Raw genomic sequence first — 15,409 nt, 5'->3', positions numbered from 1 at the left:
AGTACTTAAGTTTTATTTTAACTATCTAAAAAATTATGTTTGAGTTTTTGAGACTCGTTAATTTTTATTTTATTTAATATCAGTACTTAAGTTTTGAAGTTCAATTTTTTAATAATACGATAAATACAACAAAATACTAGTAATTTTATTGAAATTACTCTATCTTTTTTCTTTGTTTTGTTCCAAACTGTTATGTAAATTTAATTCAACACAATAATTACTTCCACCTCTCCTAATTAATTATCTTGTCTTTGTTTTTTCTTCCTGATTAATTTAAATAAGTTGATTTCTAAAGAAAAGACTTAAAAGAACTTCAATGTTTAAGTGTACCCCACAAATAATATGTTTTGTTGTTTTAAATCAGTTATAGAGTAAATATTTGCTTTATTTATTCTTTTACATCTCTCTCTATATACATAATAAAGATTTGTTTTTTTACATTTATTTTTAATTTTATCCTTTAATTATTTTTTAATTTAAAATAATTATTTTATAAATTTTACTTTCTAAACGATGGTCTCTTTAAATTTAACTATTTTTTATCTGACGGTTTTTTCTTTTAAATTTAGCCATTTTTTTAATTATAGAACTATCTAAAAAATAAATAAAAATTATTTACAATTAAATTTTAATATAATAATAATTTAATTATTTTTTATTATCATAAAAAATATAAATATGTGGTTTCATTAGGATAAGGTAATGTGTTTTGACCTTTTTATTGCATTTTTTATATTAATGATTAATTAATATAATATTCTACGTGTAATTAAAATATTTATCATAAAAACTTCACAAATTTATTATACAGAATAGTCACAGTTTTAGTTTGACTATTAAAAAGAATAATGCTGCTTTTTCGAAAAAGTTATTAAAATGACAAGTGTTAACTAGTATTTAAGAAAATTAATATTTTCTTACAATAATCTTAAGAACATTGGTTAAAATATTAGATGAAATATATTTCATGTTAGGAATAATTATAATAACAGATGAGAGATTGGTTTCGTATATTAATAATTAAATAAATTGACCTTACTTCAACAGAGGGCATTTGGTCTAGTGGTATGATTCTCGCTTAGGGTGCGAGAGGTCCCGAGTTCAATTCTCGGAATGCCCCTTTCCAAAACGATATATTTTATTTTTTAAATCCGTCTTTCAATTTCCATAGAACAAATAAGATGGAGGATTCACATTCAGAATCAGCTTTGCGCGTATATACATTTTCTGAATTAAAACAAAAAAATTTACAACGAATTTCTGTGAATACAAAAAAAGCCTAAGTCTATAAACACTAATAAGTCTGATTCCAATATAAATTGCCATTATCTGTCAGAACTACAAATAACAGTTTTTGTCTTCAATTCTGCAGGAGAGCTCAGCACCATGTCTCTAAGCTGCTGATGAGCCTGAAAATCCCTTTTATGACCTGGAATTCTAAGATTGTTTTGGACATAAACAAGGTCATCCCATTTTCCTAACCCCAATCCAGAAGTTGTGTCTTCGCATGGATTACCATTATGTTGCCATATCTCTTCACACATTGCAACACTTGAAACTTGACTCAGAACTTTTATGGCTAAGGTTTGCAAGTGGGGTATCTCAAAACCAAAATTCTCCCACCATGCAACTGGGTCCATTTTATCTCTACAATCCACAGCATCTTCCTCTCCCAAGGATCCTTCAAGCCGCCAGTAAGAACTGAGCTGCTCTCTGAGAACTCTTCTTACTGCACTTTCACACTCATATCTCTCTAAAGTGGTTTTCCAACCCTTCATTATGATTTTATCCTTAGACTGGCCTCTGCCAAAGTATTTGGGGTTCAGTATATAACCTGCAGAATGAAGAGGAGAAAACAGCACATCCCACCTGTTTTCTATCAACCTTTCTAGTTGATTCAATAGGCAAGCATCTATTCCTGTACTCTTCACCACGTCAATAGCTTGAACACGCCAATCATGGAGATCCCCCATGACACATCTGTCTGTATCAATATTAAGCGCAGCAAGCAATTTGATGAAAGGTTCACATATTTTCAAAAACACAAGAGCCCTGCTCCAGAAATCTTCCCCTAATATGGCTGCCTCTACACTTCCAACATCCTGAGCAATACTAAGCTTCCACCGCTTCCACTCTTCCCTCACAACAACTTCCTGAAATGCTAGCTTCAGTTCATGTATCTTTTGGACTATGTAACAGGAAGGAGCAATTCTGGCAAACAGTGACTCAGAACTCCCTTTCACATTTTGAGTGAAGACACGGGGAAAGAAATTCTGAAATGTGGTTATACATTTCTCAATTTCTTTAGCACACAAAACAACAGGTCTTATCCAATCCAATTTGGCTATATCTTCCATTAAAATGTGAACAGAATGTGAAGAGCAAGGAGACAAGAATACATGAGGAAACTCTGGCAATGTATAGGATTCTGAATATGCAGCGGCATGACCTATACGTGAAACTATCTGAACCACGTTAGTAGGCCCAACTTCCATGACTGTGTTTCCAAGGATATCAAGAAGAGAATTGCTTGGTCCATCAATATTGTCCACAATTACAGCTTTCAAGAATGATAGTCCTCTAGGACTTGACACAAATATATTAACCTGAAAAGTACCCAGCATACCATGTAAGCGCCCTATACAAAGTAATGTGCATCCAGTATGTGGCCATGATTCCTTCATAAGAGTCATATATTTATCAATCCTTTCTTTCTCTTTGCTCAAAAAGGACCCACACAAATCATGCATTGACAGGGGTTCATAGCCTGGGCCAAAAGCTGCAACTGCTTTTATCATCTCCTGAAAGTAAGGTGAGTTAATGATGTTAGCACGCAATCCATCAGCAAAGAAGAATCTTGCTAACATTTCGTCTACATCTTCTTTGGAGATACGAGTGAGACTAGATCGAGAAGTCCAAACACGCTTGCCATGCTTTCCAGTGCCAGAATCTGGTTTCTTTTTCCGAGCAACCCTCTCTTCTTCTAAGATTTGAAATGATTCTTTTAAAGACCTATCTATAGCTGGACAGCTTTTGACTCCAACACCAGAAAAACCAAGAAGATGGGCTCTGACACGGGAATAAGATCCGTTGTATCTTACATTGCAGTGATTGCATTTCCATCTTTTTGTACCGCTTCCCTTATCAAAACCACCAAATACACTAACATGCTTCCAACCCCATTTATCTGATTCTGATGACATCCTTCCAACCTAACGAACTGTATGACATGAATGGGTAAACATTCAACAAGATGAAATTCCCAAGCAATTAAAACATCAGATTAAAATTCTAAGTATGCCTTGAAACCAACAGAACAATTTACTTGACGCTTTTGCACTAGAAGTTAAACCATTATTTGCACATGAATGCTCTGTTAAAATCAGACTAACTTCTTAAATATATCACTAGCCAATGTAATTTGACATGGGGTAAACGTAGCATCAATTCTGAAGCCTCAGTCCTAATTTCAACATACACACATAAATTGCGTAATGCAAAGATAAAATTATGTATGTAAAAAAGTAACACGAACACATTCTTCCACTCACAAGACATTTGTAATTTTCCTGTACCAAGCCACCTTCCTTGAAGATAACATTCGGGTACAACATCATTATAAGAACTAAAGTTCTAAACACTCTTCAACATTAATTTCATTCATCAAGTTTCAACAGGAAGCAGCAAAGTTGATCAGAAAGGCCTAAAAATAGCTGCTTGAAGCAGCATTATAGCTGTAACCTTGATGGCAATGAATATGAACTTTGTTATTCTTCTCAACTATCACAATCTCAATCAAGTCAAGGACAAATCCATTCATTCATTCCCAACAAGCTCCAATATGTAGTCCTTTGTTATTATTATTCCCTTCATCCCTTGCAGCACCATCAGAAATATCAACATGTACTTGGAATTCAAGTAGAAATATCAAAGTAGTGAACATTGGGCACGATAATCATTTATCCACATAAATCCTAACCCCATTATTTTGAAAAATGTTGGGATACAGAGCAGACCACATAGCACAAGTGACAACATTAATAAGAACACTGGCACTGAAATTCTACGGTTATGTCAGAAATTACTATAATCCATGTATCATGCACAATTACTGTGAAAAGATTAAAATCGGAATCAAAACGACATAGTTAAAAAGAGGGGAATAAATTACCTTTTAGCAGGGAAATAGGGAAAGGAAAACGTGGTGACGAAACGAAACTGCGCGTTTCTTTGGGGTTTCTGGGAACGTCACGTTGATTTGAAACCTCAAGCACTATAACAAAGGATTTTGAGGGATACGCGTTTCTTCAGCTTCCGTTTCGTTTCTACTAAACTTTCCAATCTATAACTATTTCTCATTTTGCAGTAAAAAATAATTCTTATTCATTTTTCTTTGGGCTCTAAATCATTTGGTGATTATGTGCAATTATATATAAAAAAGTTATAGTGTAGAAATTAATAAAATTCATTTTATACATCATACAAAAGCCATTTTATTAATGTAGTGATTTCTTTTTCCATATCACATGCACTTCTTTATTTACAAAAGATAGTCTTATTTAAGAACATTCATGACATGGTGAAAAATTTTATTGTGAGAATTTTATCTATACACAAAATTTAAGCCCAAGATTTTATCCCAAAAAAATATGAATTTAATGACTACGAAAAGGTCAAGAATGATATAAAACAATTATATAATGCCTTTTCGGTCATTAACGTAACTGGTTTAATTGCTTAAATGATGAGTGAAAATTCACAAAATTACAAAATATTCTTTTTGAGAGACAATAGTGCGTAGATTTGATAAATAACTCTATATATTTATTTAACATCCATGATAAATATAGATATCCAAATATAAATTTGCAACAATGTAAGTATATTTACATATTATATAAAACGTATTTCGTTTAACTTCAAGAGTATAATTCTTTATCCATTGACGACAATCGACTGGAAATCATGGTACATATGATTTTTAAAGTGGCTAGAGTTAAAATGAAAACAAAAAACTTACTATATATATATATATATATATATATATATATATATATATATATATATATATATATATAGATCACAATGTAATTCCAGGATATGAACACAAGTAAAGTCAATCATGTTATGGTGAGAAGATTATTAAGCAAAAATGCAGTGACAAGGCCGTTTTCATTAAATGTAAGTAAGATTAGATTGTTCATGTTTTGCAAAATAAAACCTGTATTTTTTTTTCTCTCTTAAATGAGTGACATTTGCCTTCTTGACAAAAATAAATTTACTATTTTTTATCCAACTTGCAAACAATAATCAAGTTGTTTTTAAGACGAATAATTAGTTTAAATCTTAAAAAGGGTAATCAATATGATTATAAATTTTTTTCTGAAAATGTATATTATTGTAAGAGGAGCCATGAGACTGTCATTGACAAATGTACACGTTTCATCCACTACAGCATTGTCTGTAGGAGCAAAAGACAACAAAATGGTAAAGGTTAATTCCCCTGTCTAAAAAATGCAAAGCTTCTTATCAGCTAGCTAAGATCTCCTCCTAAGAAAACTAAAAAAAAAAAAAGTATTTCACCTTTACAGCGGCCCCCTAGATTCTTTAGCCTGAGATGGTTTGCATTATCTGCAATCCATGTCACCGCTATGCTTTATCGAAGCAGGTAATGATGTATCAGATGTTGAAGCAACGACATCCTCTGGTGAGTTTCTAGTTGTAGCAGGAGAAACATTCTCAGGCGGTTTATCAGATGTTGCAGGAGTGACATCCTCCTCAGGTGGCTTATCAGATGTTGAAGGAGTGACATTCTCAGGTGGTTTATCAACTGTTTCAGAACTGAGTTCCTCCTGCGGTTTATCAGTTATTTCAGGAGTGACACTCTGTTTTTCGCCTGCGGGAACCTTTTCTGTGGTAGAAGTATCATTTTCTGTTGGTTCATCAGTTGCTTTAGGAGTAGTAGTGACACTCTCTGAAGTTTTATCAGCTGTTTGAGGAGTAGTCACACACTCTGAAGTTTTATCAGCTGTTTTAGGAGTAGTGAGACTCTCTGAAGTTTTATCAGCTGTTACAGGAGTAGTGAGACTCTCTGATTCTTCATACTCTGTTTTAGGAATGAGAAGAGGTCCAGATGTTGGAGCAGTAGAACAGGCGGGTTCAGATGTTGGAGCAGTAGCACATGCGGGTCCGGATGTTGGAGCAGTAGCACATGCGGGTCCGGATGTTGGAGCAGTAGCACATTCGGGTCCAGATGTTAGTTTTTCCACACTCCCTAGCTTGAAAGTGCCAAGAATAAGCTAATAGACCAAGAGAGGTTCACAATTAGTTTGATCGTTTTCTCTAAGAAGCACCAAAAAAAATGCAGGAAGAGACAAGCACGAAGTTGAACTAGTGAAGGACATTTTATAAAGAAGTGATTTTAAAATTGCACAACAATGGTTATAGATTTCTTTTTTGTTTTAGAAAGAAAAACACTTATCTGGCACATAATATATGTGTTCTATACACATAGCAAGCATCTGATCAATATATAATAGAATTAACCTTCTTACATAAACAGGGGTAGCCACAATCATTGGCCCAACAACAGAACCTCCAAAAACTGCTCCACGACAATCAGATATTGTAAGGTTCCAGCAGTTATTTCCTCCATACACATTATCCTGACCAGGGACAAAGGTATAGTTTCCAGATAGTTGCAAAATATCAAAGCGACCCTGCATGTGCATCATACAAAGACGAAACGCCCATTTCATCTTTCTATTTTGTGTATGTATATAATAAGCACACAAAAAATAATAAACGAAGAAACACAAGAAAAGAAGAAACTAAGACATGCAATTGTTTATACCTCCCACGTCACAGTATCAGTACTTGGAACACCTGGCTTGCGAAAGACAACGCTCGATATGGCACCCACACAAGAAAGTATGCAAACGGTTTGAGAGGATCTTTTACCAAATGCTGCTACCTTTTCTATCAAGTCCTGCTTGATAAGCAATAGCAGAATAAATTCCTAATTAAGGATTCTAAAATACTACAGAAACATGTAATGTAACATGGTATGATGTTGGTTGTGTTATCTTATCTTAAAGCCATGCTATATATGATTTAGCTAATCTAGGTAGATCCTAACTGTCTACACATGTTACATATGATTTAGCTATAAAACCAACTCTATGTTATATCTGAAAGTTAGTCATTGAGTATATGATCAATCACATGCAGTGCTTCTTAACAAAAAGGCATGAAAGATGGAAAAAGCTGTAAATATAAACCCAAAAATTGTTTGATTTTACCTCCCCAACATTCACAGTGAGCTGGTGAGGGACTAAGTCTGATCCAGTCCCTGTTTGCACGTCCAACACCAAGCAAATCAAGTTTTGAAAAATCAGACTGTGGTCAGATTCAAAATACCAAGCAAATAACCAACAGTGTGATCTCGTAATGGTGATTAAAAACTATGATTTATTTCATATACAGCGACATAAAACTATTGTCTATATCAGAGGTTGAATTATTCACGGTTCATGCCACCTTGTGCCTTTTTTTTATTATTATGAACATTTGCAACCAAAGAAGAATGTGTCACTTAAAAACATCCAATCAACTGGGTAGAAAAACTTATTACAGATTACAAGATTTTACTTCTTCGGTAGGTTACTGCTTTAAATCATTCAATAAAAATGTTTTACTTATCAAATTGACCTTCTCTGTATTCTTTCAAATACATCCCTATGAACTTGCCAGCAATTCTTGCAAGATCTTTTTCACTGCTCATCTTTGGAACATTGATGATAGGCTCGATAGAGTTTTACAAGAAGAAAACACAATTCTTGAACAAATAACATAAAGAATCTAAGATGTAACGCCATTTTTTATCTTTCCTTAATCACGAATATTTGCAACCAAACATCTTACCCAAAAAACCAAATTTGAAAAACTCGTAACAAGAACACAAGATTTGACTTCTTTATTAAATTTCTTCACTATATAATCAAAGAACAGTTCTAAAAAAAAAAAACGAAAACACTGATGAATTACTTATTAAATTGTATTCCATCTATACAATTCTTGCAAGACCCTTTTCACAGAGTATGATAACTCAAATCTTGAACAATTATATATATAAAAAGATGCATATAAAAAATAAATCCATGTTACCAACGTTAGAAACTGTATCTGGTCGAACTGGGGAAGGGCTAGGAGAAGGAGAACATCCTCGAACTCCGGAAGAGCTAGGAGAAGGACAATATCCTCGATTTCCAGAAGGGCTAGGAGAAGAAGGAGGACGTCCTCGACCTCGATTTGACTTTGGAGGCCTACCCCTCTTCTTCATTTTTACATCTGAAGACCAAGTTGGGATTTTGTTTCTGGAATTATCTCTCCCTGCCATGTTACAAATGCACAAAGAAACCGATGAAAATGTGACTGTGAGAACTACAATGCTTCAGAATATAGGGGTTATTGCACCTGCTTTCATATATATTTATAGCCATAGAGTCATGTCATTACCAGTGAAAAACGAAGGAATACATTTCAGTGTGACAGTTGCTTCGCGCCATTCTAACTAACTTTTACAACAGCTTTAGCTTAAATTTTAACGCTTCTATTTTAGTTTTAACTCAAATATTAATTAAGTTAAAGGAGATGTTAGAAAATAAGACAAAAAAAACTGCTACAAACATCCTCTAAATACTGTTATGAGAGGGTTTTGTTTCTGCATGAGACTTTTCAATGGTACATAAAAAATTAGGGAGATATAGATTGACATCACTTAATAAAAATACAAGTACTTGACAATTTAATACATTAATATTTGAATCGTGTTTCTTTTATATTTTAGTATAAATTATTAATCTATATTATTATATTTTTAGAATAGGTTGTAAAATAAATGTATTTTGTTTTGGAAGGTGTCAAAGTATAATTTTTGGAAAAAAATATCTAAATTGATCTCTATTAAAGAGGCAGTGGAAGATGGTGTTTAACAGGTTAATGGTATATTAGCAGTTACAAGTGTTTTTTAATATCAACAAAATTATAATAATCCTAGCACTGTTTTATTTTCTAAATACTAGTCAGGAATGTAGCATGGACTATTGCTAATTAAACTACTGATATTTGTTTTCACCAAGGAAATGGCAGAGAAAAAATAATGCACAAGGATGTGCATGTAATATTTTAAGCAATCCAACCTAAACTGCCATGGCAATACTGCTGCAAGATGTCAATATGCTAACCATGCAAACAATGTTTAGGATCTTCATGTCCATTAGCCTTATTTTTTCTGTCAATTGTAAATGAAAAACCTGTCAATTTATTAAGAGATTCAGATCGACACCAGATCAGTGTCTATTTTCTCATAATTTTTCCAAACCATATACTAAGGTTTGAGGTTGGCTTTTTCTAAAAGTCTCATTGCCTGCTTTAATTTTAAATTCCTTATTCACTTCTAATTTTTTTTTAATATTTGATTCAGTAAAATCGCAACAGTCTTATTGCATGCTTTAATTTTATATTCCTTATTCACTTCTAAGCTTTGTTTTTTTAGTTTTTAATATTCGATGCAGGAAAATCGTAACAGCAATTATGATCCACACAAAATAACTTGGAGGGCAAGAAAGGAAACCAGATAAATAACAAACAAGCTTATGAATAAGTAATACTCAAGAATTATTTCCTTCCAAATTGGGATTCATTCATTTTCAATTACAAAATTGTTGAACTATTTACATAACACTGGACATGAAATTAGATTGACAAAGTAAGAAATATATTACAAATTTAATTTTAGAGTCTACCCCAGTCCAAACATGAAGGGGGTTTCCCTTATTTTTCAACTTACAATATCAAACAAAGGGAAATAAGCCCCTCTATTTCCTCCCTTTCGACTCGTTTATAACAACAGCATATGTACCCAGTTGCAACAATGGCGTTGATCAAGATATTCATTAATCTTGATCTTGGTATGGAAATTGCGAGCCAAAGATGCATCTTCATGTTACAAGTCACATGTGCCTTGCAGTCACCAGCACTTGAGAACAAAAGAAGACCAGAGGGATCAAAAATTGTGCAAGCAAAGATGTTTGCACTGCTCGTTAGTCTAAGTAAAAAGCATCTTTAACTCCTCAATGCGCGCACTTCGAACCTCTTGATCAGTCAAGGCACCAGAAATCATTCGTTGTTTACGTGCTTGTACTGCTTCCATTCTCTCCTCAACGGTCCCCTGCAATGTTAAATGCAAAACAAATGCCACATTCAAGTCAAAAATAAGTTAATACTTGACACCATGGTAAAAATTCACAAAATTAACGGGCCTGGTAAAAGTATATAATAATACAACCATGATATAAGCATGCTTTTCCAGATCGGGATATTAAGCATACCTTCACAATAAACCGTTTAATGGCCACCTTCTTTGTTTGTCCAATGCGATGAATACGCATAACAGCTTGTTCCTCAACAGCTGGATTCCACCATGGGTCCTGTCCAAAGCGAAGAAACTATCTATAATTCATAAAACTGAAAAAAAAAAAAATACTTTCCATAAAACATTCGGATAAAACTTTCAGAATTCTATATACATGGAATTATTTGCTCATGCTAAAATAGATTAAATTTCTGTCTTAAACATACAAAAATAATTAACTAAAGTAGAATACAAAAAATTGTTATACACTTGTACAGAAACTAGTAAAGGTAATGGCTACAATAATTTAAACTTGATGTCACGCTAAACATGATTTTTAAATCTTAAATATTTAAATGACAATGTGATGCAAATATTTTGCTGAGTAATTTATCCTAAATGATAACTAAAGAAAATGGCATGTGTTGTGTTCCTAAAATTTTAAAATTCTGTATAAAGCAACAAAAATACATATTAGGTGAGTTGTAAGGGTAATGGATAATGGTGATTTCAATTTTAATAACATACGGACAACATATATTATACACTCACTAAATATCACCAGTTTTGGTCAATATTTTAATTTTTACAAGTGCATTAAATGCTGGTAATAATAATTTTGTCAAGGATGTTCACAGCCAGTTTAATCAAAAGCTCACATCATGCGGACCATATCCAATTATCCAAATCCAAATTTATTACACTATCCACGAGTGATTTAGCTAAGAAAAAGTTTGTGCATACCATGACAAAAGCATTAGAAGCTGCAGTTAGATTTATACCCACTCCACCAGCTTTTAGTGACATTAACAACACCTGATGCATGCAAGAAATAGGTACTGATGGTCATAAATAGTCAATGCATTGAGCCAATCTCTCTACAATGTCAAGGTAAAAAACACTGAGGAAGAAGCTCAAGACCAGAGTCGTGCTGTCCTCTGAAAATTGCTTGATTACTTTCTCCCGCTGTTGCAGATTCAGAGTCCCATCAAGACGAACAAATGAAATGTTATTCCTGTAAAGGAGTGAATTCACAAAGAAAGAAACCTCCTTGGTATTTTCATCGCAAAAATGTATTAAACGAATAGAAGGGTAACTGTGCTCATAGCAATCATCAAAGCTGACATCAACTTAGAAAGAATGATAATATTACAACACAACACAGAATTAACTGAGTTTCTCTCCCACAGGAAAGCATCTTCCCAAGAAAATGATATTATTCAACCAGCAATAAAAATCTTACCGAGCGAAGGGGATCTGCAAGAGGTCTAGAAAAGCAGTCCACTGGCTGAAAACAATGCTTTTGGAGCCTGATGAGCGAAGATTTTGAAGTTCATTCAAAAGAGCAGTTACCTTGCATGATTCTACCCAGTTCTTCTCAATATCCACCTGAAACCGATTCTCAGTAGGGGCGGTGATTAGATCCTGCCTGTTGACTGGTTTCCTGTAAATCAAACAATATGTACCATGACCAACATTCATCAGAAAAGTACTGCAATAAAGACAATATTGAACTTCCTTCATTCAAAAGTTAAGAAGAAGATATCCAAAATTCGAATAGAATAGCTTGACAATACCTACAAACAGGACATAGGCCAGAAGTAGCATTTCGCAAACTTGCCAAGAGGCATTCCCTGCATAAGCGGTGAGCGCAAGGGGTCAATACTGCATCTTCAAATGCTTCAAGGCATATTGGACACTCTCCTTGCTCCCCTTTACGTAGCTCCTCCACAACTTCTTGAACATAAGCCCGTGAAGGTGCCTCTTTTACTTCACCATCCGAAGCATTATATGTTCCTCTAAGGAAGCGCTTAGCTAGTTTGTTTAGATCCGCAAAATCTTGAGTATCACCTCGACTAAACAAATCAATTGGTAAAATGACAATAAGCTAACTTCTAAGGATTAAACAACTTTATAGTACAAGGGTCAAAGAAAACGTAATCACAAGAGTGTTTTCCAATCACATTTTACCAAACAAGCTTCCCAACAAGCATCAAGCAATGGTAAGATAATCATGCTACGGCATGTCATGTTTTATGCAATCAAAGACATCAAACTAGTACAAACACTTTATACACATACATACATATTGGAATTGAAGAAATAAAAATTGTGTGATAAACCTACAAATGAAATAACATTTTCCTAATACTTTAGACCAATGCATTAAGAATCGTACTATTCACAATATGATATGTACAATACGATACAATTCATCCCCTGTGCAATACAAAACTAGGTGGAACTTACAACTACATCCTTTCATCTAAATTTGTCCTACTAAGTAGCAGTATCTTCTTTGTTTTCATCGACTTATTTTTTATTGTGTTAGAAATCACTATGACAAAGATTTCAATCCAGATAGTGAGGTGCCGTTTTACTGAAACATTTCAATGAATGGTTTTGGATACAAGAACAAGAGTTGCAATTGATCAACAACTTGAAAAGTTCAAGGAATATAAGGGGATTTTTGGAATGAACATGGCAATAGATACTAGAAATAACAAACAACCTGATAATTAAATTACTCTCATTACCATTCTTATTGATTTATAAATTTTTAATTAAATTATAATTTAGTACTTGTTTGTTTTGATAGCTCTTTGGTGGGAGAACTATGGAAAAGGTAAAGAGTTACAAAAAGGTAGCCATCAAAATTTTGAGCCTCACATGTAGTGCAACAGGGTGCGAAAGGAATTGGAGCACATTTGACCAAATGCAAGAGAAGAAATAGATTGGAACAACAAGGATTAAATGCTAGAGTATGTGAAGTACAATCTTCAACTTGAGATGAGACAAAATAGTAGAGAAGAGAAGGGGGAAACTTATGATCCCATATGTTTGTGGGATATTGAATTGGGTGATGAATGGATCACTAAAAAATAAAATCCTTGTTTGTTCATTGATTCCTCGTGGATGGATTTACATGAGTGTTTTTATGAAGAGGGAGCTCCAATCAAAAAAGGAAGAGAGGTAATCGTTTCTATTTAGAACTTTTAGAAATTAGAACTTCAAAACTGTTTTTCTAGGAATCTTATGTAGCAACCACACTGTTTTTATTTTTTTTAAAACTCTGTTGCTGAAATTGGGTAGTAAATACACATATATACAGTCACTCTTTTTTACTATGAGGTTTTGTTATTGATGGTATATGTTACGTTTTTTAATGTTTATGAATCTTGCGATTCACAATACGAAACGATTCACGCTTCAAAACATAAGCTGACGATACATAGTTTGTATCTTGATTCAACTACCATGCTTTAGACAATTGAATAATGCAAATATTCAGGGGCCACCAAACAGGATGACTTATAAAAACAGACCACATGGTTCCAATCCTATTATGAACCAAAGTATTCCACCCTAAAAAAACTGTCCTCACTACCTCCAAATATAGTACAGGAAAAAATATAAACCCTCCTAAATATTCTTTAGTTTCAGCATGCAGAGTCATACGAAAATTTGACAGTTACTACAGTGTTTCCTTTACAGTTCTTAACATGACTTTCCCACCTCTACTACAAAGCTATATGTCATAGCTTTCACGTATTCAGCCATTTGGACATTTATTTTACTTTCAAAACATGTGTTCATGCTACGTCAATTATATAAAAGGACTTCCTAGATATCATTTTTGCTTTCACTTTTCAGCCTCCACAACGCTACCATCATCCAGCATGCCATTATTGTATTACCATTATGAACAATTTGTTTATTGTGCTAAAATTTTACTATTCTCAAATTCAACTTGGAAACTATAACTAGAATATAGTATATTTCAAAGATCAGTTTGAAAACTAAACAAACCTGAACAATAAACTCTTTATATTAGCTTATGAATGGTATGGAGTTGGTCAAAACATTTTAAAAAATTTGAACAGATTAATTGTTAGCACAACACGTCCTTAAAAATTAATTAATCAGACAAGATGCTTACAATAACAATAACTGGTGCTGGCAGCAAAATCTCAGTACAAAATTACCTCATTACAAGAAATGGATGATCACAACATTGCCGAAGACGTAAAAGTAACTCCAATATTGAAGCATAATTATGAAGAACTCGTCCTTGCTCAACAAACTGATCAAACTTTACCTGCATAAATTTCAACAATAGATTGGATCAGTGTGAATTGTTTCAATGTCAAATAGTAAGGTAAAAATATTAAATCAGAAATTCAGAATACCTTAGATCTTTTGAATAGAGCTCCATAAAAGTCATTTTCAGCTTCTGTCTGTTCACAGTAAATTACCTGCATATCAGCTGGAGGCAGAACTAAAATGGGCCTGCAAAAAATGATAAGTTAATAGAATAGACTACATGTTAAAATAGCAAAGGTCTTTAACCAGATCACTGACTTGCCCTCTCGATCTGTACTATGTTTAGTTCTCCTCAACATAATTGGCTTCAAAATTGATTGAACTAACTTGAGCCCTCTTTCATCACCACCCTCAAATGGTTTCTGAATAAGTTTATTCCACCTGGATAGTCATATAAAGCAAATTTCCAGACAGTCCAGTAGTTCAGCCACATACCCACTTGAAAAGATTGAACAATCAAGGTAATAACCAGAGTAGTGATAACTTCTAATAAAATGTTTTCCCACTATAAATTATTTGCCTTAGATGACTATGTTAAACAATCATGACATCCAACTTGGCTCATACTTCGCACTCCAGTTTAATTACACAAATTTAGACAAAGAAACATTACTTCCAAGGTGTGAAATTTTTCGTCCATAGATGCCATTGTAATCAACCAACAGAAGTTTGAAAGGCGAAGTAAAAAGGATGGTCAATCAGACCACTTGTCTTAAGCTTACACAAGATTTATAATAAAACAATCATAAACTGCATGTACAAGTCTTGTTACCATTGTTATTTTTTCAATCCTTGAAAGAAATATTGAAAGGTCCAACTTCTAGAACGTATAATATTCTAAAACTTTTCCAAATTTGAATCAAAACTTCAATTTACACAATATTTAACCTC

At 33.4% G+C, this 15,409-nt stretch overlaps 3 protein-coding genes and 1 non-coding gene across 4 annotated transcripts in view; 1 reads left to right on the top strand and 3 right to left on the bottom strand.

The window, feature by feature from the left end:
* The first annotated feature begins 1,048 nt into the window (after positions 1–1,048).
* On the top strand, positions 1,049–1,120 carry TRNAP-AGG. Its single transcript has one exon. It is a non-coding gene; the product is annotated as a tRNA-Pro (tRNA).
* LOC106758873 lies at positions 1,076–4,343 on the bottom strand. The gene is made up of 2 exons (XM_014641875.2): positions 4,172–4,343; positions 1,076–3,220 (listed from the first exon to the last, which is right to left on the bottom strand). Exon 2 carries the CDS (start codon positions 3,201–3,203, stop codon positions 1,326–1,328), a length of 1,878 nt encoding a protein of 625 aa, XP_014497361.1. The 5' UTR covers positions 3,204–3,220; positions 4,172–4,343; the 3' UTR covers positions 1,076–1,325.
* A 955-nt stretch (positions 4,344–5,298) lies between these two features.
* LOC106758291 (mucin-5AC) lies at positions 5,299–8,438 on the bottom strand. The gene is made up of 5 exons (XM_014641228.2): positions 8,167–8,438; positions 7,302–7,351; positions 6,854–6,988; positions 6,555–6,719; positions 5,299–6,299 (listed from the first exon to the last, which is right to left on the bottom strand). The coding sequence occupies exons 1-5, from the start codon at positions 8,396–8,398 to the stop codon at positions 5,628–5,630; spliced, it is 1,254 nt and encodes a 417-aa protein (XP_014496714.2). The 5' UTR covers positions 8,399–8,438; the 3' UTR covers positions 5,299–5,627.
* A 1,216-nt stretch (positions 8,439–9,654) lies between these two features.
* Positions 9,655–15,409, bottom strand: part of LOC106758090 (DNA repair protein RAD5A) — a gene marked incomplete in the record, with an annotated part of 12,215 nt that continues 6,460 nt past the window's right edge. Inside the window, 9 exon segments of the mRNA XM_014641003.2 lie at positions 9,655–10,231; positions 10,392–10,490; positions 11,159–11,230; positions 11,336–11,429; positions 11,658–11,858; positions 11,992–12,270; positions 14,401–14,513; positions 14,605–14,704; positions 14,777–14,899. Coding sequence (XP_014496489.1) covers positions 10,109–10,231; positions 10,392–10,490; positions 11,159–11,230; positions 11,336–11,429; positions 11,658–11,858; positions 11,992–12,270; positions 14,401–14,513; positions 14,605–14,704; positions 14,777–14,899 — 1,204 coding nt within the window.

Source organism: Vigna radiata, chromosome 4 (genome assembly GCF_000741045.1).
Source record: "Vigna radiata var. radiata cultivar VC1973A chromosome 4, Vradiata_ver6, whole genome shotgun sequence".
Lineage (NCBI taxonomy): Eukaryota > Viridiplantae > Streptophyta > Magnoliopsida > Fabales > Fabaceae > Vigna > Vigna radiata.
This window is presented reverse-complemented; position numbering and strand designations above follow the sequence as displayed.

What these genes read in the sequence shown, in the direction of transcription:
- LOC106758873 (XM_014641875.2), bottom strand. Translation starts at nt 3,203, where the DNA reads ATGTCATCAGAATCAGATAAATGGGGTTGGAAGCATGTTAGTGTATTT.
- LOC106758291 (XM_014641228.2), bottom strand. Translation starts at nt 8,398, where the DNA reads ATGGCAGGGAGAGATAATTCCAGAAACAAAATCCCAACTTGGTCTTCA. An exon ending in AGATACAGTTTCTAACGTTG is followed by an intron (nt 7,352 to 8,166) that starts GTAACATGGATT and finishes ACGTGCAAACAG; the next exon opens with GGACTGGATCAGACTTAGTC. An exon ending in TCACTGTGAATGTTGGGGAG is followed by an intron (nt 6,989 to 7,301) that starts GTAAAATCAAAC and finishes CTTATCAAGCAG; the next exon opens with GACTTGATAGAAAAGGTAGC.